This window comes from Symsagittifera roscoffensis, chromosome 4, assembly GCF_963678635.1.
Source record: "Symsagittifera roscoffensis chromosome 4, txSymRosc1.1, whole genome shotgun sequence".
In the NCBI taxonomy this organism is placed as follows: domain Eukaryota; kingdom Metazoa; phylum Xenacoelomorpha; order Acoela; family Convolutidae; genus Symsagittifera; species Symsagittifera roscoffensis.
The window spans coordinates 45,198,986-45,224,272 of record NC_087065.1 but is presented as its reverse complement, the minus strand read 5'-3'; the positions used below and the strand labels follow the sequence as shown (position 1 = coordinate 45,224,272).

At 38.2% G+C, this 25,287-nt stretch overlaps 4 protein-coding genes across 5 annotated transcripts in view; all 4 read left to right on the top strand.

The window, feature by feature from the left end:
• The window catches only part of LOC134844191 (uncharacterized), a 170,817-nt gene that overhangs the window by 119,485 nt on the left and 26,045 nt on the right, over positions 1–25,287 (top strand). The gene's annotated exons all lie outside the window — the stretch shown is intronic.
• On the top strand, positions 8–10,184 carry LOC134844905 (ATP-binding cassette sub-family C member 4-like; the record flags this gene model as incomplete). Its single annotated transcript, XM_063861732.1, has 7 exons — positions 8–159; positions 2,033–2,146; positions 2,946–3,176; positions 8,082–8,243; positions 8,852–9,074; positions 9,505–9,749; positions 10,050–10,184. Coding segments are annotated over exons 3-7 (852 nt in total), but the record flags the coding sequence as incomplete, so codon positions are not given.
• Positions 10,162–20,393, top strand: LOC134844331 (ATP-binding cassette sub-family C member 4-like). Its single transcript, XM_063860966.1, has 18 exons — positions 10,162–10,331; positions 10,889–10,978; positions 11,749–11,946; positions 12,319–12,500; positions 12,666–12,762; positions 13,010–13,114; positions 13,658–13,822; positions 14,436–14,708; positions 15,974–16,153; positions 16,372–16,508; positions 16,755–17,050; positions 17,132–17,211; positions 17,583–17,733; positions 17,994–18,337; positions 18,442–18,642; positions 18,960–19,381; positions 19,597–19,702; positions 20,150–20,393. The coding sequence occupies exons 1-18, from the start codon at positions 10,206–10,208 to the stop codon at positions 20,255–20,257; spliced, it is 3,261 nt and encodes a 1,086-aa protein (XP_063717036.1). The 5' UTR covers positions 10,162–10,205; the 3' UTR covers positions 20,258–20,393.
• LOC134843869 (elongator complex protein 3-like) lies at positions 20,565–22,596 on the top strand. Of its 2 annotated transcripts, none has more exons than XM_063860181.1 (2): positions 20,565–20,879; positions 21,140–22,596. In XM_063860181.1, exons 1-2 carry the CDS (start codon positions 20,584–20,586, stop codon positions 22,539–22,541), a joined length of 1,698 nt encoding a protein of 565 aa, XP_063716251.1. In that variant the 5' UTR covers positions 20,565–20,583; the 3' UTR covers positions 22,542–22,596. The 2 variants fall into 2 exon arrangements, with proteins under 2 accessions (XP_063716251.1, XP_063716252.1); XM_063860182.1 differs by having other exon boundaries at positions 20,786–20,883.

Below are 25,287 nucleotides of genomic sequence, written 5' to 3'. Positions count from 1 at the left end.
CAGATTGACAATGCACCTGGGTGAAGTGACACGTTAAGTTTTCATTGCTTTGTCGCTTTTGGGTCTAAATGCCAATGGAAACTACAGATCGCCTGGCTCCAGAATGAGTGCCGATAATCCCTACGACACTGCGTGTTGCCTTGACAAGTACTATCACCTGTAAGTGGATAGTTTAGCTGCCCTAATTATTACAAACTTACCAGCTTTTTGTTTTTCTCCGGCTAATACTTGAACGCAGTGAATTTAAGAGTTCTGTTCGAGTTATTTAATTGTTCCGACCACACAGGATGGATAGGAAGGAAATACGGCCGGTTATACCAATGATAATTTCCTTTTCAGCTAATTCAGCGTAAAGCAGGGAAACTTCGCAAGCAATCTTTTAATTTAGGCTTTTTTGATGCAATAATTTTGTGGTAGTTCAAAGATTAGTGATGTTGACGCTCAGTTAACATAGTGGGGTCCTCAGGTTGCTCGGATTACCTAAGGTCTCAAGAAAATATTGTGATCTAAATAAATATCTAGCGCCATTTACACAACAGCTGAGTACTCATGTTGTTCCTGTTCCGATCATTGAAATTGAGAAGAAACTAAGTATTCGTTTGGTCGTTCTGCGCAAAGTAATCTACCATGTTTAAACGTCAGCATCGATTGATCTATCATATTGAAATCGTTGGTTTTTATTCGAACGATATTTAAAAAAAAATCAAGTTTTCCCAGTTAAAATGCAGCAAATTTTTGTGTTTTGTTCACAGGACTCATTACTAGATTAATTCACCTCTTTGTCCTCGGTTGCAATTCCTAGTACTCTCTTGTGCAATTATTGAGCATCTTTTTGAGCTTGTTAGTATTTCAAATATCGGTCATTTTCGAATTAAGCTTTTTATGTTGGTTATAATTTTACCAACTCGATTTGATTAAAATTTTCTTTCGACGTAAGACTTTCCGTCTATTTCATACTGGCTTAGTGATTTCATATTTAGCCGTTTTTGAGCGAAAATTATTTTATGTGCGTGAGTGTGTTTTGACGAGAGGGGAACTTGAAACTTTTCGTAAGCTTCAATTTTTTTCGGCTTTAAGGTATTTTGCATAGTTATTTTCGGCTTTGTTACTGGTAGGTTTTTTCCTATGCTAATTTTGCATTCGATTGGCAGGCATGTTTTTTCAAACTATCTTCTTACATTTTAATAGATCCAGTTGCATGTATTAGGATGGAATTTCGATGTTATTATTTTTTGGATGATGGTGTTTTCGCTTTTTTGTTGTCGATCATGATCTCGGTCTAGTTTCCGAATTGTGCATACCACCTTTCTTTAAGTACACGTATGGCACTCGTGGATACTATGTGGAAAGTACATGTTTTCATATCAAATTCATTTTGCCGAAATATTTCCGTTGGTTTTCAGCTTATTGGCCGCCGGCTTCAATTCTGTCGGCTTATTTACCAAATATTTTCTTCCCTTACTTTTTCCGATTTTTTTTGGAAATAAAATTGAAAACACACTAGAGCCAATTTTTTAGTTGCTCAAAATCACTATTATTTGTATTTCGTTAAAAAAATCTTCAATGAGTTTAAAGATATATATTTTTTCGATTTTCTAGGCTTGTTTCAAGGTTTACAGCGTTTGAAGTTCCCTTCTGCCTATTATTCAGCGTCATGCTGTTGTAGCCCTGTATTTGTTGTATCGCAATTGGTGCGTAGCTGAGCTTCGCTATTGTGTTATGACCTTATATCGAAAACCAACGGAGGTTTTCCCGAAAACTCGGCTGGCAGGCCTTCACGCAAATTTTCCCAATTTATCAGATATGTTTAAATAGCTGGTGATTCAGTTTGGTAGATTTTCGATAGAGACCGAAGCAAAAAAAGAAAGTTTCTTCTTAAACTTAAAGAATGATTTTCCAAGTGCTCTAAAAATTTCAAAATTATCAGATTACTTTAAAGGAAAAATGAAACAGTTGGGGATCTAAATTTCGATAGTGACCTGAGTGAAAAAAAAAATTTATGGAAAAAAAACGTAGGATATATGTGTTTTAGGTACCTAAGTAAGTTCCTGTACCGTGCGTTCAAAAAGGATGACATTCCTTTTGATGACTACTACAGGACGCCCAAGGTAGAATTGGTCGATGTCCTGTACCCAAGGTTCCTAAGGTGAGTGAGTTCTGGGCCGTTAAATGTACACTAAGCAAACCCATCCCATTTCGAAAACATTTTTTTTGCCACATGCTTTCATGCATGGTTAGAAAGTTATAATCTGATATATTCAAATCATGCGAAGAAATCTTACCCGGATAGATATCTGAAGTTTTGATCAACTTAAGATAAACAAATTTTGATAAATCGACTATTTGCAAATGGAAAGAAACGTCTGGTTGCTTTTAATTTCCTCATTAACAGAAAAAATCTAGAGTGATTTTTGTTGAAGCTAACCAGATGTGACATCGGAACCCAAGCTCTCAAATTGCGCATTTGTAGGTCCTCGTGTCAACTAAATGCCGGTATCTAGCGTGCTGAGGTTCCTTTTTGATATGATTTTCTGAAATGAAATGCTGTTGTTGTCAGATATTACAGCAAATTTGGCAGAAAGAAGAATGGCGTGAAGAGCAGCTCTTGGGCCTTCTCAAAATACATTTTAACGGCAGCTTGTGTGTTGCTCTTCCTTGAGGTTGCATCTCTCGTCCATTTTCTGTCCATTGTTCTCTAACTAATCTAAAGTACTCTTTATTTCTGTGAAATTATTCGGACCTCGGAGCAGTGAATGGAATCGATCTGATTTCATTCTGTTGAACATAAAAAACTTCTGAATTGCATCTGAATGGACTACTGTCTAAACATTAGCTTTGATACATGTTAAATTCAGGCAATTCGTTGATAAAATGAACTAGCCAAATAATTTTGTACTTTTTGACCTGGATGAACATAATCTATCTGTGGATGGTTATGTGTTTAGTCATGTCTATCTGCAGTGAGTGCGTTCTTCTTGCGAGAGATTCTGAGCAAGATCAGTTACCTTCAGACTGATCCGAACAGTGACGGGGACTACACAGATGTCTGGATATACACTGGGGGCCTGGTGTTCATTTCATTCGCCTACATGTTCATACATCCTATAAGCTACTTCCTCATGTACCAAGGGTCGTACAGGCTGCGTATAGTGCTCAATATGCTCATATACGACAAAGTTAGTCTGTTTTTTGTTAATAGTCTGGAATCTGAAATCCAAGTGTTAACTAGGTATCAAAGGTCCAAGAACGCTGGGCGTCAGTTTCAAAAAATAGTTTTTACTTCAAATTACGTTTACCTTATAAGGTGTTTGAAGTGAAAATTAAAATAATTTTTTGGATACGTAAGAAACGGGGCCGATCTTTTAGCAGACCAATTTTTCTTTTAGCAAAAAAAGTGAAAAATGAGTCTTCCGACAGACCGACGTTTTTAAAACTGACGCATAATTAAGTCACAGACGTAAAAAGAGCAGCTCAGTCTTGGGTCAAGTTTCCCTAATTAACACATTTACCTCACGCTTTATCAACAAATTTACCATATTCAAAAACAATAGTATAAATTAGCGGCAAATCGCTTTTACGCGCGGTGGCGTCCCTCATGATGGATGTACCGAATGTTTACAATTGAGAAAGGGTTATCGAGCGTAGTGTAATAACAAGACTATTCTTTTTTTTCAACCTAATTTGCAAATATTGGTGCCACTTTTGGTGTCACATTTACGACTTTTTGATAGCATGTGGTTTGACTGACATTCGGTAAGTTATAATTTAACACAGTTGATGCTTTTTTAATTCACCAAATGAATGGAACAAAGATGTTTGCTTCAAAGAGTACAAAAATAAAAACTCGGTTTCAGAAATTTTTCCAATTCAGTATCTCGCAATTTTTTAAATGCTTATTTTATATATAATTTGGTTTTATGCTTTCACTTTTTGTACATGAAAATTTATTGTGGATGTCTTCAGTTTTTATATTCCAAATTATTACATGCAAAATTATGTCTATGTATTTGGTGCCGCTTTCGCTGCATGGCATTGTCAATTTATTAGCAATGTAGCTGCTTTCTTTGTGTTCTTAAATCTGTGTTCTGAACTTGTCAAGGATGCGTGGGGCAGATGCGAGGACAGCAACTCTTAATCTCCTGGTTGTAGGATCGACTCCGCCGCAGCAAAATTTTTAGTGTTCGAGGCTTACTTTTACCTTTTCTTGTTTAATTCACTTTATAGAGCTGCTTTTTGTCGTTTTTTCGATAGTGCTTGCCATTGCCTTTTCAGTAACGCCATTGCCTTTTCAGCCCAAGGTCCGGGACTTGAATCCCGGCCGGACTTTTTTCAGTATGTACTGCAAAAATTTTCCGGTAAAAATTGATTCGCCGGACTTCCATTCATCTGCTCAAATTTGGTTGCCTTAATTTTTTTTGCGTTAAGCAAGTATGATAGTGGCAAGTGTTGTTCGTTGTAGTTTCAGAGGGGACTGCTCGAAAATTGACGACTTTTTTCCTCGGCGTAAGTTTGGTTCCGTTTCTAAATTATAATATGCCTTTCTTGCAAGGTGTATTTTCCTAGAATTTTTTGTTGATAAAAACAGGTATTATGAAAATGTTTGGAATTGGGTTTTTTATTTAAATTTTTGAGACGCTTTGGTAAAAATTTTCACCACATTTTGCCTAAATTTAGTTTTTCTCAAAGTATTCAACGGATTTTTAGGAAAGGGTATCAATGGAAAGACTGCCTAATCTTCTGCCTGCCTGCATACTGCCTAGTCTGCTGTTACTCTACCCCTCTGTCTACAGCCTTCGAAAAAGTGTCGGGTCAATATTTGACCCATTTTGTTTTCTCAAAAACTCCCCTCTCAAATCTGAGATCTTGTTTTCAATTTATAGAACATATTTGAGAAGCTCCCCTGCACAAGGGGCTTCGCCCATTTTTTTATACACAAAGTTATGTCTATCGAAATGGTCAAATTTTTTTGTTCCTTTTTTGAATTTTTTCTCGAATCTAAATTTTCTCGAAAAGTAACCTAAATCAGATTGTGGGCTCGTTGATGGAAAGGGGTAGTGTAAAGATCCCGTGCATTAGTGGCCACTCACAATTTTTTTTCTACACAAATAGCTATCGCCCTCAAAAGAGTTAAATTTTTGACTTTTTTTACCATTTGTTAAACTTATTGTTTTTTCGAAACTACCCTCCAAGATCTGATTTAGTGCGTTTTATCCAAGGAACAGCACGAGTTGTGGCAAGTTTTTTTTGCATACGTGACAACGCTCATTGTTTCGCCACAGAAATATCAGAAGGCCCTCGGAAAAGTCAAAATTTTGATCTTTGGACCGTTTATCTTTGAACTGAAATTGCAGGTTGCGTGAATCTTTTCTGCGTTAGTGGCTGCATCCAATTTTTTTTATACAGAAAGCTATGATTTTCGAAATTGTTTTGATTTGTTTGCCATTTTTGGGATTTATGAAACTTTGATTTTATTTTATAAACTTCTTGAGTTTTCGTAAAAAGTACACTATTAAATCTGAGATGAAAAGGTCAATCGAAAGAACCGGTTGCGAGAATTTTTCCTGCAGATGCGGGTAATCCTTAGTTTTTTTCTAAGAAAGACGTTATGTCCTGAGAAATTTTCCAATATAACAAAACTTTTTTTTCTCATTTGGTTTAGTAGAGAAACAACTAAAATTTTGGGCAAAGTCCAATCATTCAAATTAAGCTTTTCATCCCGCATCCGTATAACAGATTCAAAAATAGCAAATTTAGTGTGCCCCTATGGTCTTTTATCGAAAGTTTTGGTTCATCTAGTTTTTAAACCATCTTTTTCATTTTTTTGAATTATGGTTTTAACTGTGAAATCATGTTTTTTTTTACTGTGAAATCATGTTTTCCACTGTGAAATCAAGTGTTTTGTAATCCTGATCAATATAACAAAATCAAAAACCTCGTTATTTTTTTGAGACTTCAAATTTTTCGGTTTTGCTACTTTTTCCCATGTTTGTTGTAATGCAAGTGGTGCGAAGCTATTACTTCAGTCAATCAATTATGCGTCACTTTTAGCTGCCTTCAGAAAGTTATCACTCAAACCCTGCTAAAACTAAAAGGCCAATATTTCATTTTTATATTGGTCTTATTGCTTCGCCTCTGCGTTAATGTTAGTGTTGTATCGCAGTTGGTGCGAAGCTCTGCTTCGCCTCTACGTGGAAAACTGTTTTCTGTTACAGTCAGCCAATCAGAATTGAGTTTTCAAAAATCCTAAAGCACGCAATTAAATCCAGCCCATTTAAGTTTATTTTAGCTGAATACAGAATAAGCAAACGCAATAATTTTCAAATATTTCGGAATCATAGTGGGGTATTGAAGAAAAGTTATAACATTTAATTATTAAGGTGCCACAATTAATCATTTTCTGTTAATAATGAATACGATTTTGTGTAAAAGTCATTTAGCTAATTGGAACGTCTTACGATTCTGATTGGTTGAAAATTTTCCATAGCCCACTTTACATGCACATGACACTCGTGCCGAATATAGGCGCATGGGAGCACGCGGTCGCTACTTGCCAATACCGCGTTCGAAGTTGGTGTTCTGACTTGCTAATTGTTTGAGGCTGCTAAAAGATCGGTTTGCTGAAAAACCGTTCTGCTAAAATACCTAGCACCGTTAAAAACTTGAAATCTTTCAAAGTGGGACAAAGAAATTAGACGACAAGCAAATTAGACGGTCGTAAAATTACTGAATTTAGACAATAACTTTTTGTGAAATTGGACGAAAAGAACTACGTTTTTTTTTGTTTATAATGAGGAGTATATTATCACAGAATCGATCTAAGTTATTATCGTTGTTTTATTAGAAGCCTATTAAATCGAAAAATGTTAGAAGTTTTTGAAGTGCATGAGTTATACAGCTGTGACATACATAACCTTATTTGTGGTCGGACAGTCACTATTTTTACACAACCAAAAGTTAGTCTGTGAACACTCTCTATCAGACCGGTTTTAAGCATAAAACTGAAATATTGGTTTTTAGTTTCAGCAGAGTTTGAGTGATAGCTTTCTGACATAATCTAAAAGTGACTCGAAATTGATTGACTGAAATAAAACGGCGCGTAATCTGGAGCTCACCTTGGGCCAGTACAACAGTGCCGAAAATCAAAATCTTGTTCAACAGTGCCGAAAATTTTTTTGAATACTGGTTTCTCATCACAAATTACTGACAAGTAATTAGACTCAAATTGGCGAAAAGCTAAAAAGACAAAAATGCCCATTTGAATTCATGCGGCTTGTTAAGCAAACAAAAATTTCCCAAGCGCGGCGTTATACATTTTTCTGAACATACAATTAACTTAGTAAAATTGTCAAAATTTTCGCTCGGTTTGCTCCAAAACAAAACAGTATTTACGCAACATTGCCAACAATTCAATAACAGAACTCGAGTATCATCATCTTTAGGCTCTGTTGAACACATTTGCACTTTCGGCACTGTTGTCCTTCGGCACTGTTGAACGCCCCCACCTAATTAAGACATATTACATATTTAGTTCTGTTTTTGAATTGTTTGCAATGTTAAAGTAAAGTGCGTATTTACGCAACATTTCCAACAATTCACAAACAGAACTCAATTATCTTCATTCTTAGGCACTGTTGAACACATTTGCAGTTTCGGCACTGTTGAACGCCCCCACCTAATTATGACATTTATCTCACGGTTTGTCAACAAAACTCTAAGCAAAACAAACTAGTTTTGCGTCAAACAATGATTCACGAGCACTGTTCCTTTCGAAACAGATGTAAGCGTAGCGGATAAAGGGATCGCTACTTTTTAATGACGCGTTTGAAGTTAGCGTTCTGACTAGTTAATTATTTTGAATCTGCTAAAAAAACCTGTCTGCTGAAAAACCTAGCCCCAGTGCGGTGACTGTTAATCATAATTTATTTGGTCCTCTTTTGAAACCAGTGCTGAATTGTTTTAGGTCTTGATCATATTGCAAAAGTTAAGAAGTTGGCATCTGTTTTTTGAAACCGTTTCAATGTTTCGAGCTTTATTTTCAAGTACTCATACTTTCGAGTAATTTTGACTATTATGTCATACAGGTTCTGCGTCTGAAGTCGTACATGTTGAATGAGACTAGCAGTGGGGAGATTCTCAATATGGTGTCCATTGACTTGGGCAAGTTCGATTTCGTCGGCATGTTCCTCACTTTCTTCATCCAGGCACCACCTTATTTCCTCACCAAAGCTGTCTGCTCATACTTCGTAAGCATCATTTCATTCATTCTAATGCACTGTTACATATTACGTAATTTTTACTTTAGACATGCGGACGCCCCCTCTCCTCGGGGATTAAACCCCTGACGACCCAAAGGGTCCTCCCTTTGTACTATTTTGAAATATTCATTTTGGTGACCGTCCCTAAAAATTTTCTAAAGGCGCCTTAGGCGCTAATATATACTAATTTTGAGGGGGGAGATCGCGCCGAAAAAACGCGATTTTTTTGTCAACATTTTCCTTCAACGCCTTTTGGCCCGTTTTTTCAAAATTTTGCCTGTGGCCCAGAAAATTTGGCCAAAACAGGTTTTTCAGTGCGCTGGGAGAGCTCGAAAAATCAATTTGGTCGACCTAAAAAAAAAGGTCGACAAAAATTACGAAAATTTTTTGAAAATCCGCCCCCCCCCTCGAGAAATCCTAGATCCGCCCCTGATTGGCGAAGCGGTTCAGTTATCTCGAAGGTGTTTTTGAAACATCCAAGGACTAATCATTCTAATATGAATGGTGTTGAATTGTAATGAAGTCGTGTAACGGGGTTACTGAGTTCAGAAACTTTTTCGAATTTGACCACCATATGAGTGTCGTCTTTGTGTTAGATCATAGGCTGGCCGGGGCTGGCTGGATGCTGTCTATTCTTGATCCTCATCCCGATCCAGCTGTCGTTCACGCGTCTCTTTGCCAAGTACAGAGTGAAGAGTGCTCTAGTGGCGGACGAGAGAGTGAAGTTGATGAGGGAGATCATAGACGGAATCAGAGTGATCAAGATGTACGTGTGGGAGGAGTCATTTGCCACTGTCATCCGCAAATTCAGAGGCGCAGGTCAGTCATTCATTCTCTTAGTCTAGTCTAACCTTGTATTATCCCATAATTTATGGATTTTGATGGCATTGAGTTTTGTCAAGTTATGCCTAGTTTTGTGTAATTGTCATCGAAAAGTTTTGCATCAATTGGTGTGCCGCACGGGTCAGACAATATCAGTTACCGTAGCGTTTTATAGTTGTAAAGCCTCATCGTAGAGAAGATATCCTTTACTGGCAATTTGTGATAAAATAAGATCTCGGTCTTTCGACGCGATTAAAACTTTTTTTGCGTAGTTGTAGTCGGGTAGCTCAAAAATGACACTGCCAATAATTGAAAGTTTTCTTGCACTTTGATAGGTGTGGAAGTTTGCTCCCACTGAAATTATAGTTTAGTTGTATTCTATCCCCAAGAAGCTTATGTGTGAAGAATACATTGTCTTGTAACCTAGAGGTGAAGGAACTGATCAAAATGCACGTGTTGAATGGAATCAATTACGGAATCAACGCGGGAGCTCCCCAATTTGTAGTGATGACGGCCATTCTCATCACTCTCTACGTGCAGGATGACCACCTAGTTCCAGACACCCTCTTCGCCTATCTGGCCCTGATGGTTGACGTCAGATACTACGCTCAGATGTTCACTTTGGCTTTGCCCTATTTGGCAGAAGTGCGAATTGCCTTCGATCGAATCCAGGTAAGATTCCATGCTGGTTGTAAAGGCAATAATTGCAATCAATGAAGCAATGAAGAGTTTGATCTGTGCCCTTGAGGTGACGATTTGCCACCAGCGAAAATTGGATGAGGCTTTGTATCATATCAAGAAACCACAATTCTTCGCGAGTTATTTGCCATCATAATAACTATTCTGGATAAATTGATTTAGCTATGTGTTGTCTTTTTGTCCAGTTTCTAATTGTGACGAATTTTCATTAACGCCAATTTGTCGGCATGCTCATTTGAGGCCCTTGTATCAACTCTATTTTGTTGTATGTAGAAACTGATGGACATCAGCGAGAACCCAAGGGTGTACATCGAGCGAGTAAAGAAGAAGATAGAAAAAGAAGCAGAGGGTGATGCAGATGCGACTCTCCTCGGAGATCAAAGCAAAAGCAAGTCCAGGTCCAACTTCAGCTCCCTCTATGTGAAATCCATGTCCACTGCGGAGTCCTCGTCTTCAGGGATGTCTCTGGACTCCAATGCGGACGGTCTGGACACGCTGCTAGCTTATGTGAAACTGACCAATATCACCGCAGTTCACGACACATCGACAGCTGATGTTAGCTAGGCTTCTTAGAATACGAAATTGGTTTTCCGAAATTTCGAAGAGTGGAAACGGACAAATGAGTCAGCTTTTTTCGCGCGGTTTTGGGTTATTTCAGGAATACATTTTCGAAGGCCAGATTATGCATTTCATTGATTTCAAAATATTCTTTAAACTGTTTCTTGTATGAAGAAAATAACTGAGTTGAATAGATTTACGGACAGAAATTGATAAGTATTCAAGAATAAAAGAAAGGGTGTGAAGTTGATATTATATCGGAGTTAACTAGGTTGCTCTTTTCACCAAAGTTTAATTATTGTTTAAGTTTTCTAGCTGATTTTCTCCTTACCCAAACAACACTTGAAAATTTAGAAAAATAGTTTCATTTTATTCTATGGCCAAAAGTTCAGTGCTACCAGCCTAGCTAATGACCCTTGTTCAATTTTATTTTAAATGTCGTATATATAAATCTCTAAAATGCGTTTCTTGTGTATTTGCGTGGGTCTTTTTAATAGTTTTTGGGTATATTTTAAAAGTTTAGATTGAATTAAATTCATTTTTTTTTGTTTCAGACTAACACTGGCTTTAGTCTCACTAATCTATCCTTTGTGGCCAAACCTGGAGAGCTGGTAGTAATTGTTGGACCAAGTGGGTGCGGAAAGGTTGGTTGATTTTTGTTTGTTGCTTACAATTGCGATAAACAAGGTTACTGCAACCGGGCAATAGAAAACTTGTTCCTTGAGAAGATCTTTTGCCGTAAAAAAAACTTTGTTCACATTGCTTAAACTCAAAATGTAACCGTGTTTTATAATTAAATCAAGTTCAATGACCATTAGGAGCTTTTAATGTAGAGGTAACACCTATGCTTGAGACGACAAAGGACGATAGATCAAGTTCGTCCTTCCGAATTCGGGTTATCGTTGGTCTGTTTGTTTTGCGGTACATGCAGTTTTTCCAATAATTTATGACAAAATTTTTTGACTGCGCTTCAGCTTATTGGTTGTCGGCTTATTTACAGATTTTTTTCTTTAAAATATCCGGTAGTATTTTTGAGATCGATAAGTCTCTGATACCAATTTTTGAATGACCATAGTCAACCACACTAGGCCCCCTTAGACAAACTTTAATCAGCTTACCCACGAAAAAATACTGTTTTTTGTAACATCGCGAAAATTGTCAGCTTAGCTTGCGCTCTCTTTTTCTGTCAGCTTAGTTTCCATTGCTCTGAGTAAACTGATAGGAACATATTGTGCATGCTGATATATATGTTTTTTCTTTATTTTTGAATATCTTTCCTCAAATTGTTTGATTCGGTACATTATGTGCTACTTTCTCAGCAGCCGGCTGTCTTTGTTTTAATTTTTTATTCATTTGTATACATTTTGTATACAATTTGTTTGAAAAATTACGCTATTGCTTTCTTGGTTATCAGTCGTCGGTGTTGGATTGTATCCTGGACGAGATGGTAGTTGTGGAGGGTGACAGAGTTGTGAAGGGGGCCATCGCGTATGCTGCCCAGGAGGCCTGGATCTTAGGGGGTACTCTGAGAGACAACATTCTCTTTGGGAAGCCGTACCCCATGTATGACGAAGAGTATCAGCAAGTGGTGGCTGCATGTTGTCTTACTAGGGTCAGTTCATTTTTCTAGAATAATCTTAAAAACCGATCTAAATCTATAACGTGCAGTCAAAATGTGCAGTCATAATACGAAATGTAGAATAAGGCAGATTTGCTCAGTTTAAAAATAAATGAATTAGAATCTAATGGGGAGCTAAATTGGACTGGTTCCCATGAGGGAAGCTCGGTTTTTGGCAATTGGAAGGTTTTTTGACGCTTTTCTTTTTGGCAAAAGGAAGATTTAGTCGTTTTAAGTTCCCTCGTGCCGCTCTAAAACAGCCTACAATCTTTTTACAGCCTGAACTGGATTTGGTCAATTTTTTCCTTCTGAGGTGAGAGATCAAAGTGCAAATGTAGCAGGGCTTACTTTTTTTGTTGTTCTTAGGACTTTGAGATCATGCCAGATGGTGATCAAACTGTGGTCGGAGAGAGGGGAGCTGGATTGAGTGGAGGCCAGAAGGCCCGAGTTGGTCTAGCAAGAGCTGCCTACAGAGACGCAGACATTGTGCTGTTAGATGATCCATTAAGTGCAGTAGATAACCACGTCAGCAAGGAGCTATTCGAGAAGTAATCTAATCTTTTTGATGTAATTGAAGTCTTAATTATAAGAATCACAAGTTTATCCAAGATTTTAAAATGATCGCTGACATCAATTTTTCTTCTCGTGTTCAGTGTCACTTCTTCGAAACTGAGAAGTTCCTAAAATACGATAGTTATGAGAGGTGATTTTAGCTGTATCAAGGAGTATTTGAAGTCCAAGGTAGTCATTTTGGCCACACATCAGACGCAGTACCTCTCACAAGCCACCAAAGTCATTATCCTCCATGACGTGAGTTCAATCAAAATTGTAATGAATAAAAGCAAATTCTAGATATACTTTAAGCATCTATGGGTAAACCTGGGAATGAAAATTTAATTTGAATAGAATAGTGAAACATAGAGGCATGTATTTAGTTATGCGAAGGTTCATATGACCGCAAAAAACTTAGCCTGAACTATGGACTCAATTAATTCACGGAAAACGATGGTCTTCAGCGAATTTTAAAATGAATTATATAAACTTATTTTGCATCCAGGGAGATATGCTTGGCTGTGGGTCGCTGGAAGAATTGAGTGCTCAGGGCCTGGACGTGAGCCAGTTGATGATGAGTGAGGAGGAAATGGAGAAGGCCAAAACTGAGGTATGATCAATTGACGACATCAATGAATGTGACGCATGTCGTAGGTGAACAACAAAATTTTGGCGAATTTTTCTGTACCATTGACTAATATGTAAAACAACCAGGCTTTAAATGCTGTTCTTGGGTCCTTCTTGGAAGGGCTTGAACAAAAAATTGCGTTTTTTTTCGGCGCGCGCTCGACACTCAATTATAAAATTAGTATATATGGGCGTCTTCAGATACACTTTAAAGTCAGTAGGCCAAAAATAGATGTAAAATAGTACCAAAGCGGGGACTTTTTGGGTGTTGTGGGGTAGAATATCTGATAGGGAAGTGCCTGCCCCATCACCTTTCATTTAAACTCGCTTCTGCTTTAAAGTGGAGTTCAATGTGATTTCATGGATCATTGCTGAGCCCTGAAAATTTCCTATCATTGTCGACGAGCTTTGGAGCGTTTTAGCTGTGTCATTTTGTGGAAAAAAGTGTGGATTGAAAACGAATTGAACGAATTTAACTTTAAGTGTAAGAACAAGAATGCCTGAAAACAGTTTTATTTGTAATTAGATTCCAGAAGATGTGCCTCTGGAGGCTATAATGGATGTGGCAAGAGTCAGTGATGGGGAGTACTATGGAAGCAATTGGGAGCAGGACTCGGACGCCAGCTACACCTTCTACGCGGACAACTCTGTCCGAACGGACGACTCACTCTCTGTTATGAATAGTCGATATGTACGTGGCTGTTGTTTTTAAGTTAGATGTAGCAATTAATTGGGATTCGATGAACGTAGTGAATATAGATCGTGATGATTTTTTCCAGGAAAAGTCTTAACAATTGTTCTCGCTCAAATTAGATTTTTCGCGATTTGAGTCATAATTTTTTTTTTAATTCAGTTCATTTCCTTTGTTAAAAGGGAGGCCAACACAACTATCGAACAGCATAAGTGCAGAAACCACGAAAAACGCGATCGACTTCTCGTTTTGAAAGTGGATTAAATTTTCAGGTTTCCCAGCGGAGTAAAAAGTCCGCCTATTGATCCAGTTTTTAAGTGTCGATGAACGTGCTGATACTTGCGAGGCAACTTCACCTAACCCAGAAAAATTAGCAGAAATGCATGTAGGTTTTAACAAGGGTGTGCGCGCTAGTCTCCGTAAATCATAAAATATGTGAAATCAAGCAATTGAATTAATTCGAGCAATTCTCAGGCTTTACATATCACTCTTGAGTGGGAACACATGGAAACAACTTGTGGTTCTCCGTAATGAACCGAAAAGCTCGTATGTTGGTATTTTCCTCGTGAATAAATGTGCTTATTTAATTATGAAATTTTTGCTTTGGGTTTAGAGAAGGAGGCGTAGGAGCACACAGGTGACAGTACAAGACCGGCAGTCCTCTCATAGCAGTGGTGCTCCTCTGTGGATGCCGACTATAGATGTGGATGGAATCAGAAACGACATTCTTCCTAATGGAAGCAAAAAGTCTTCGCATAATAATATTCGCAAGCAAAGACAGAATTCGCTAACTCGCAAGAATACAAAGGGATCCATGGGCATCCTCGAAGTCGGATCTTTGCCGATGTTCTTCTCGGATGGATCTCGCGCAATCATGGAAGACTCCGTAAGTGTATATACTTGTTACCGTTAATTCTCAGTCAGAAGCATTTGCTGTCTCTGGAGATCAGCGAAGTACGTCAATCTTTATGCAATAAAAGGGATCAAAAGCTGTGAGAATGCCTTTTGTTAAGGCAAATGCTCCAGTTAGGCTATTTGCACTTGCGAGAGCATGTGGATTGTAATCGAGAACTACACTTTTTTCCCGTTAACAACTTTTCGTAGAAATCTGCGAGAGATTGAACTTGCTTTAATATTGAACCTCAACAACAGTTTTCATTTTTTAATTAAGAGTAATGAACGTAGTGAATACTCTTATATAGGTTTTGCTGATTTTTTTTTCAGGAAAAATCTTAAAATGTGCATAAAAGTCTCTAATAACTACAGATGTGCATTCGTACATATTGATGCATTTATGAGTGCACTTAGGTATATATGCACTTTTTGAGTTCATCTGCTGAAAGTGACGTAAAAAGCAATCTCCAAATACGAACGTGGAAATGGCGCAAAAAACGTGAACGATTTCGTGTTTCGAAAGCGGAATTTAATTTTTAGATTTCCAGCGGAATAAACGTTTTACCTATTGATCCAGTTTTCTCAAGTTGAGTTAATGCTATCAAAAAAGCGCTATCTATATTTTTCTTTGAAATTCGAAAGATGAGATTTTTGCAACAAAGTAAGTGTTTTTTTTTATGTTTACTTGCGTAATTACTCTTTTCCAATCTTTGATTGGCTGTTTTATATCTTGTGAACCTTCTTTACACTCGCGATCAGCTTATTAGTACCAATCAGTGTATTAGTGCGATCAGTGTATAAGTACGAACCTTCTTTGTTTAACCTAACTCGCAAGTAAACGTGTTCATTGAAAGTATTCACTTATTTGGTGGCACTGTTGCTATACTAACGATCTGTAGCCTTGGAAATTTCATTGCATCTGTTCTCTGCTTTCTTGGTGGCTGGTATTTGTGATTCAGTAGGCGTCGTTTGACGTTGTCATAATGCAATGAAATTTGGCATGGTTAACAAAACTGACAACTGTGAACAGATTTGTTCTTCATACTTCACATCGTTACATCACTCATTTAGCCGTAATAACACGTAAAACCTACCTAGAAAATGATTTTTTGAAAGGTTGGGGGATACTGGAAAAAAGCTTTATACTTTTTCTTATTGCACTTAGTAGAGCTGATTTTTTTCATGTTCTCGTTAGTGTTTGCGAAGCGCAGCTTCGCCTTTACGTTATGTGTGACCGAGTGGTGTTGTTTGATTTAGAAGGAGGATGAGCAAATGCTGCTGGATATTATGTCCCACCATACTCTGGATGGGAACCCGAGGCCCAAACATGACAGGAGAAAACATGAGAACAGACTGTCCACTGATGCGGAGGGGGAAGAGGAGGAAAAGGACACCAAAGACACCAAAGACAAAGAAAAGGGAGTGGAGACCGAACAGGTAGAACAACTGAAGAACCGTATAATATATAATATTTTGGTAAAATGGCGTGGCAGACTGAGGTTGATGCGTTTAGAGAACGGTCTGTTGCTGGGGCTTAGACCAATTTTCATGCGTGGTAATGTTTATGAGTAGTTAAGTTAGAAAAATAAGTAAGCCAATTGAGTCAGAAGCAATGTATTGTTTTTCAAAAAGATCATTATTTAGTGTTGTTTTAGGTGGGACGTATCAAAATTTCGCTCTATGTGCACTTGTTCCGGGTATCCGGTCCAGTGGTGGGCACTCTGCTGATTATTCTGCTGGGCATGAGTGCGATCGCATGTCAAATCACAGCCGACCGATTCCTCACCTCCTGGTAGGAATAGGGAAATAAAGTAGCCGATTTCAGACTGAGTGTATCCAAGATGATCTGAAGCAGATCAATTGGCAAAAGTTTCTTCCAAAGAGAAGAAAACAGGCACTTGAGCAAGACTCAATGAGAAAATTTAAAAATGAGCGCGATCCTTAGCAAAATTTCATTGACGAAAATTTAAAATAGGTAGATTAAAAACTGGATTGTATTTACTCGTGTATGGTTTTTAATACATAATTGCACTTGTAGGTCCAGCAATAATTTGAGACGTGAAAGTACTGAGACGTTGACTGGCGACTCAACTTTAGTCAGGTCAAGTGGGAGGTCTTCTAAAAACGAAACGGTATGCGAAGTGGATCCTTTGGAGCATGACGCGGAATACATGCGCATCTACATTGTTTTCATAGCCGTGTTTGTGTTTCTCAATGTGGTTTCCTCAGCTACCTTCTGTGTTATTCTGGCCCGAGCCAGTCAGAGGATTCATGACTTCATGTTCACGCGCATGTTGAGAGTGGTCACGAAATTCTTCGATGACCATCCATCGGGTAGAATTATCAATCCTAGTAGCCGTCGTTGATAAATGACAATGAAGATAAAATATCTGAATTATAGGATGTTTGATTTAGGTCAGATCCTGAACAAGTTCTCGAAGGATGTGGGTATTGTGGATATTGACTTGAACAGATGCTTCTTCGATTTCTCCAGAGTAAGTCGAGCTACACATTTCGCCACATGATGTGATTTTTTTGTGCATGCATAGAGTACATCGAACCCTTGGAGAAAATTACGGCATTCCATTACATTTTCGTTAAATCGAATATTTCAAACAGCTTTTTTCGACTAAGAGAGAATTTTGTGGAAATCTTTATTGTATTCGATCGAATCACGGTAAAAAGGCTTCAATAAGATTTATCACTCGAATCAATGTGGCGTTCATTTGTATTGCTCAATTTTGTTAAAAACCGAAATCACGCGGGAATCCAAGATCCTTATCTCCTTCGACGATCAAAGCAAAATTGTTGTTTTCAACCATGCATTAAAACTTATCGTCTGTTGCATGTGCTTATTGTGTGTTAGTTGGCCTACATGTTCCTGGGCTACTTCATCGCCATCTCAATTGTGAATGCGTATGTGCTCTGTCTCAGCATCCCTCTCCTCATCTGCATCCTAGTTGTCAGAATGATATTCCTGCCCGGATCCAGGGCCATGAAGCGAAAAGAGGCTGTCGGTCAGGAGACATAACTTTAGATTTAAATTTAATCCTTTTTCCGAGGTTTAACTTGTGTACTCTGTTTCAGATTTAGTCATTTCTGCCCAAAAAATACATTTGATACCATTCCTTGATAGTTTTTTCAACCAATCTGACTCGAGCTCTGTAATGTGTGTTAAACGTTTTGTCCTTGAAAATCTTGTGTTACCATTAGTTGAAGGGAAGGGGATATATAACGGTGCTAGGTTTTATATCAATTCTGGAAATGTTTTTTTTAGCTCGCAGTCCAGTATTTACACACATCTCAGTGAGTCTGTCAAATTTGGGATCCATTCACGCCTACTGTCAAGAAGACTTCATGCGCAGAGAAATGGTGCAATTCATTGACACCCACACCGGCTTCTGGTTTCTCTTCGTGGCTGCCAGTCGCTGGTTCGGAACAGTCATAGACATGGTCATGGCAGTGTTCCAGAGCTCGACCATAGTGCTGGGGGTGTCGTTCTGTGTGTACCAAATCAATAACTTCGGACCCTCTGGATTGGGATTCATGGTGTACTATGTGTTTGCGCTGTTAGTCATTTGTCAGTATATGTTGAGACAGTCATGCGAAGTGGATATACTTGTAAGTACTCCTTTTATTCTGATCTTTTTTACGCCATCAGGAATTAATGGGTTCGACCCCCTGCCTTCGTCAGTTTTTTTCTTGACTGTCTGCTTGTGTTATAGATGACGTCAGTTGAGCGCATCAGAGACTACTATGATCTGCCGATAGAGGGCGACAGTGATGACGTCATACAGCCTGATCCCAGGTGGCCGACTAGTGGAAAGATAGAGCTGCGCCATGCTTCCCTCAAATACGACGCAGAAGATGGCAGCTCCAAATACGCACTGAGGGATCTCACGGCTATGATTGAGCACGGTGAAAAGGTACCAATTATAATAATTATAAGAAGCAGTATAAAAAACTAAAACGAGCTTACGATGGAAGGATGAAGTGAGAAAGTCCTTTGAGAGAGGACTCCAAAAGAACAAATTTAATAGTCTAATTGAACCTTTAAGAACTGATTGGAAAAACAGTGATCACTGTGATAACGTTCGTCTGTTTTATGAGTTTTCTTTGGTACTCGAAGATTTTACGTCGAACCTTAATTAGGGTTACTGGCATGAAATAACTACTCGTAAGTTTTTATTGTCATCAAATTTATTCATTCAGCCCAATTTTAAAATAAATCCGATATGCTTAGATCGGAATATGCGGCCGCACGGGTGCGGGAAAGAGCTCTTTGATTGTGGTGCTGACTAGACTTTTCGAGCTCTCTGAAGGACAGATCCTCATCGATGGAGTAGACTGTGCTAAGATACCTATGTCCACACTTCGAAAAGCCATATCCATCATACCACAAGACCCTGTTCTGTTCTCAAGAACTGTGCGAGAGAACCTAGACCCGTTCAAGAACTACCCGGAAGAAGTGATCCGAGATGCTTTGGAAAGAGTTGAGATGTTGGAACCCCTGGAGAGGTTGCCGCACGGCCTGGACACTATGGTAGCGGAGGGAGGTTCCAACTTCAGCGTGGGACAGAGGCAGTTGCTATGTCTTGCCAGAGCGCTGATTAGCGAGACAAAAGTATTGCTGGTGGATGAGGCAACTGCAAATGTTGATTTTTCGTACGTATTCTGCCTGTCATAAGTAATGGAAATAATTGATGTGTCTTTAGGCCCTAGATGAAAGAAATTTTTGATTTATCTTAATTGGATACATAAATTTGAATTCTAGGCGCTTAGTCTTGTCAAAAATAATAAGAGTTTTTACAGATGAATATGGTTCAGTCTAAATTATATGTTGGGAAATCTGTTGTCGTGATTTATTTGAATATGTGTAGAACGGACGAGTTGATCCAGAGGACTCTACGTGAAGTGTTCGCAGATGCAACTGTGCTGACCATTGCTCACCGACTCAACACCATTCTCGACTCAACTAGAATAATCGTATCTAGAATTCAAACTACTCAAAATATAATTCAAGACACTCGAATAAGTCACTACCTCTGCTTCACGACAGCTTAAAAATTACCAAAAAGCCCTATTTTCCCTAATAGTTCCACAAATCAAAATCGTGGTTTTTTGGTAGGTTATGATTTGAAAAAAAATTGTGCCTCCATTTGTCATTTTGTTGACGTCTTTTGTACGTTAAGAAACTTTTTAGGTTCAGCGGGCAAAAAATTTACAAATGTGGAAATCTTGAGCGTCAAAGGGATCTGATTCGTGGCCGTCACCGTCAATTTTTCCGTTGATCTAAAGTATAGATTGCCGAAGAGAAAAGATCGTTGAAGAGAAATTTTTGAAACATGAAACGATCTTTGTTTACGAATATATAGATGATAGGTTACAAAGCTGATAGGATCAATTAATGTAAAATAACGCGGTTTTATTCAGGTACTGGATGCAGGTCAAATAGTGGAGTTTGGGTCACCCGAGGAGTTGAAGCAGAAGCCAGACGGATTCTTCCACAACCTACTCAAACAAGGAGAAGACGATATGTGATCATTCACGCTCAAATATATTTGAACGAATTTAAAGAATGCACAAATGTCCAACATGCAACTAATGCAACTAACTTAACAATTTTTATAGGTTTTCTTCCATTTTCTATTCTTATAGGTTTTCTTACGGCCAGCTATTTTAGGGAAATCGGATCCAGGTTGTCGCTACTTAGAACTTTAAGTGGTTGGAAACTTTCAGTTATGAACAGGACTCGATTCCTGAAATCGCCCGCGCTCAGTAGCTATCTTCAATTTCAATTAATTCTTGACTGTTGTTATGGGCTATTTTATGCAGCAGCAATCGATAAATGGCTCCGTTTTTCAGAAATGTTGGATGTTGTATCAGGAAATAGAGAAACTTTCAACAGTGAAATAGCTGAAGATGGTTCTGCTTCTCCTCGGCAAACTGAGTCGGAGCTACTGATGCGTGCGATCACTGAAATTGTTCAGCATCTGATCGAGGCGGAACGCAAGGGACAAAATGTAGACTTGAACAAAGTGAAAATGGCAGTGTCTCGCAAGTATTGCACGCAACGACAACCGAAACTAGTTGATATTATTGCTGCTGTTCCTCAGCAACACAAGAAAACGCTGCTTCCAAAGTTGAAAGCGAAACCTGTGAGGCAAGTTAGTCGATAAGGTCTAGAGTTAAATCAATTTTTTTTCTTTTGGCTGACGCTTTTCAAATGACTTGTGTACTCAGGATTTTCGAAATACATGTTTTTCAACAACGATATATAATTTTTCTCCATTTTTGAATTCTGGGTTGACATTTTGCTTTATATTTCACGAAATTCAAAGCCTAAAGTCAATCTTATAGTGTTATGATATACGAAAGGTTCAATAGTTTTCAATCATTTATTATTTTTTTCCTTTCGTTTAGAACTGCGAGTGGTATTGCTGTAGTGGCTGTAATGTGCAAACCTCACAGATGTCCTCATATACACATGACGGGCAACATATGCGTCTATTGTCCAGGTGGACCGGACTCAGACTTCGAGTACTCAACCCAGTCGTATACAGGGTACGAGCCCACATCCATGCGAGCCATAAGAGCCAGATACGATCCATACTTACAGACACGTAACAGGGTAGATCAGCTGCGATCCTTGGGTCATAGTGTGGACAAAGTTGAATTCATTATAATGGGCGGCACCTTCATGTCACTGGCAGATGATTACAGAGACTACTTTATCAGAAATTTGCACGACGCGCTTTCAGGTTATTCAAGCTCATCTGTTGACGAAGCTGTTTTCTATTCTGAACGATCGAACACGAAGTGCATTGGAATCACAATTGAAACCAGGCCAGATTATTGTCTGAAGCCTCATCTGAGCAAAATGTTGACTTATGGATGTACGAGACTCGAAATTGGGGTCCAATCGGTTTACGAGGACGTAGCGCGTGATACAAATAGAGGTCATACAGTCAAAGCAGTGAGCGAATCTTTTCATCAGTCGAAGGATTGCGGGTTCAAGGTCATTTCGCACATGATGCCAAACTTGCCCAACGTACCTTTTGAGAGAGACCTCGCGCAATTTAAAGAACTGTTTGAAAATCCTGCTTTTCGACCAGATGGACTGAAAATATATCCAACTTTGGTAATCCGTGGAACTGGAATATATGAGTTATGGAAAAGTGGGGTTTACAAAAATTATTCGCCAAGCGAACTTGTTGATTTTGTAGCTGCAATTTTAGCTTTGATTCCGCCGTGGACGAGAGTATACAGGGTGCAGCGGGATATACCGATGCCTCTTGTGTCTTCAGGAGTCGAAAAGGGAAATTTGAGAGAGTTGTGTCTTGCTCGAATGAAGGAACTTGGCACCGAATGTCGTGATGTAAGAACCAGAGAAGTCGGAATCCAAGAAATACATCACAAGATTCTGCCGAATCAAGTGGAATTGATAAGACGTGACTACTTTGCAAATGGGGGCTGGGAAACGTTTTTGTCCTACGAAGATCCAGAACAAGATATTCTGATTGGGTTGTTGAGATTGCGAAAGTGCTCTGAAGATGGCACTTTCAGGCCAGAATTGACCGGAGGTGGAGTTTCGATTGTAAGAGAGTTGCATGTTTATGGATCAGTGGTTCCAGTCAATGCTAGAGATCCAAACAAGTTCCAACATCAAGGATTTGGAATGTTGCTGATGACAGAAGCCGCTAGAATAGCTAAAGAGGAACATGGGTCGTATAAATTGGCAGTCATTTCTGGCGTGGGAACACGAAATTACTACAGAAAACTGGGTTACGAGTTGGATGGACCCTATATGACAAAACTAATTTGATACTTAATCCATTTTTTGATTGTGCTTTGGTGATAGAATTTAGTTTTCAGCGACAGGTTCTGTTTTCATCGGACGCAGCAAATAGTTGTTGAAATATTTTCTTTAAAAATCTTAATTACCCAAATAATTTGTGTCAATGAACGTAGTGAGCACATTCATGTCTTATATAGAGCGTGATGATGTACTTTTTCCTGTTCCAGGTGAAAGTCTTATAATTTGATCAGCCTACTTTGATCTTTGCACTTGATGTACTTGATGTTTTTATAAATTAATTCAAATTCATTTGCTAAAGCGAAGGAAAAACACGCTCCTCAATTAAAAAGCAGAAATGGCGCGGCAAAACGTGAACTACCTCGACAGTTGGTTTTAGTAAGATTTCTTCAAGATTTTAAGTTCAACGCAGATTTTTTTCATCGAAGGTCTTACGTTGAAAAATCTCTGGAAAACTAGTCATCGTTTCTATTTACTTGATCTCATTAAACTTTTGCAACTGTTTGATGCTTTGTTGAAGAGTCTGTGAATGTAGTGAAGACTCTTATATAACTCGTGATGTTTTTTCAGGAAAAGTTGATATTTTGACTTTGACTCTTTTCCAACTGTATGGCTATTTTAATATTAATTCTGAAAATTTCAGATTCTGTCTAGAGTAGCTTTTTTTCAGTCAAGCTTTTTTCAGTCAAGCTTTTTTGCATTTCGGTATTTTTTCGCGTCAAGAAATTAAACGATGCCCCGATTTTGACGCTGACGCTAAATTTAAACAATTATTTTGTTGACCTGAAGCGAGAGGTCGAACTGCAGCTCTATTAACACACACTGTCCTACTTAAGCTCTATCGACAAGCAAAAAAAGAAAAGGCTGTAAATCGGATTTTTTTTTGCTCATTGCATATGCGAAGCGTAGTCAATTATTACGAAGTGTTTTCTTTTCTAACCGAAGTCGCAAACAACAGATCAATTGATAACAGTTTTGGTATATTTCAATTTAATCACGTTTAGGCCTATTAAGGCATGGGCAATTTAATAGCATGTGTTGCTGCTCTATTTGCGGCTAGTGTTCGGTCCTGTTTGAAAAAACGGATTTTTACACAGGCAAAGCTTGTGTTTTAAAATGAACTCTTTTTCTAACCTAATCGCAAATATTGTTGCGACGCAAATATTGTTCCGACGCAAATATTGTTGCGACGAAATGTGTTCATTTAGAAAGTTTTAATTTTGCCATCTATTAAGTACAGCCAATGCTAAGGATATTTACACAGACTATTTTGTTACAAATAGCACTTTAGCTTCAAGGTATCATGGATCTGTTGCGTAGAGGTAGGGAAGGAGACCCGCACCAAAATAAGAAGGTTCGAACCTGGGCGGGGTCGGATGTTTTAAATGAATTTTGTCGTATACTAGTTAAAATGCGTCCGCTCTATAAATTGAGGCATGTTATTTGGTTAATTTATTTTCAAATTGACTGCTAATGCGTCATAATTTGCTTGCGTCACTTAGCAATTATGTAGACTCATAATTGGCGTGCGTCATTTGAGATATTTTGTAGACTCAAAGTTTTACTCATTCAGTTTTTCCCAGTAGCGTTTTCGGTCATGCTTTTGCTTGTGTATGCGAAGTGCAACTTCGCCTGTGTTCACTTTGTTTTGCCTGTTTAAAGCTCCTTTTTTTCGTTTTCGATTGTGTTTGCGAAGCGCAGCTTCGCCTCTGTGTGTAAAAAACTTGTTCACGCAAATCACTGAATCGGCTTGCTCATACGTTTGCCTATTTAAGTATATTTTAAACATGTTGAAATCCTGTTTTATCGAAACTTTTTAAATGGTGGCTGTATATTTACCAGCTCAGGTTTAATATAATTTCGTTTTTTTTGTGCTTTTTTGGATTAAAAGAATCTGACTTTTTAGTTTCGCTCTAAGTGCCTAGCTAAGCGTCGTTTCATGAACGAAAAATTTTCTTGTGTGTGCTTCGAAGGAGAGTTTTTTTTGAATGTTTCATTGAAATTAACTCCTTTCGGCGCAAGATTTGTCAGTGTTTTTTTTTAGCGGACTGATTTTGTTTCGATGCATCAACATTTAGCCGCCTTACTTGGCATTTTTTGTCAAAATGAATTTAATTGAAGTCAAACTGAGACTAACATAGGAATATTTTGATTTATCTAATTTTTTTATGCTTTCGTCTAATTTCTGTGGGCTAGTTGTTCGTGCTATTTTTTGTATCACAAATGACGAGAAGCTCCGCTTTGTTTGTTTTTTCTCAATTTTTTTTTTAAAGTTGTATTCGGCTTGAATGTCTAGATTAGCTTTTTTTCAGTCAAGCTTTTTTGCATTTCGGTGTTTTTTTTCCGCGTCTGACGCTAAATTTAATCAATTGTTTTGTTGACCTGAAGCGAGAGGTCGAACTGCAGCTCTATTAACACACACTGTCCTACTTAAGCTCTATCGACAAGCAAAAAAGAAAAGGCTGTAAATCGGATTTTTTTTGCTCATTGCATATGCGAAGCGTAGTCAATTATTACGAAGTGTTTTCTTTTCTAACCGAAGTCGCAAACAACAGATCAATTGATGACAGTTTTGGTATATTTCAATTTAGTCACGTTTAGGCCTATTAAGGCATAGGCAATTTAATAGCATGTGTTGCTGCTCTGTTTGCGGCTAGTGTTCGGTCCTGTTTGAAAAAACGAGTATTTACACAGGCAAAGCTTGTGTTTTAATATGAACTCTTTTTCCAACCTAATCGCAAATATTGTTGCGACG

Bases quoted from the DNA above. Each gene is read 5' to 3' on its own strand.
- LOC134844331 (XM_063860966.1), top strand. From the start codon at position 10,206: ATGTCCACTGCGGAGTCCTCGTCTTCAGGGATGTCTCTGGACTCCAAT. The intron at 14,709-15,973 runs GTAAGTGTATAT...TGTTTGATTTAG, and splicing joins GCGCAATCATGGAAGACTCC to AAGGAGGATGAGCAAATGCT. The intron at 16,509-16,754 runs GTAGGAATAGGG...TTGCACTTGTAG, and splicing joins GACCGATTCCTCACCTCCTG to GTCCAGCAATAATTTGAGAC.
- LOC134843869 (XM_063860181.1), top strand. From the start codon at position 20,584: ATGTTGGATGTTGTATCAGGAAATAGAGAAACTTTCAACAGTGAAATA. The intron at 20,880-21,139 runs GCAAGTTAGTCG...CCTTTCGTTTAG, and splicing joins TTGAAAGCGAAACCTGTGAG to AACTGCGAGTGGTATTGCTG.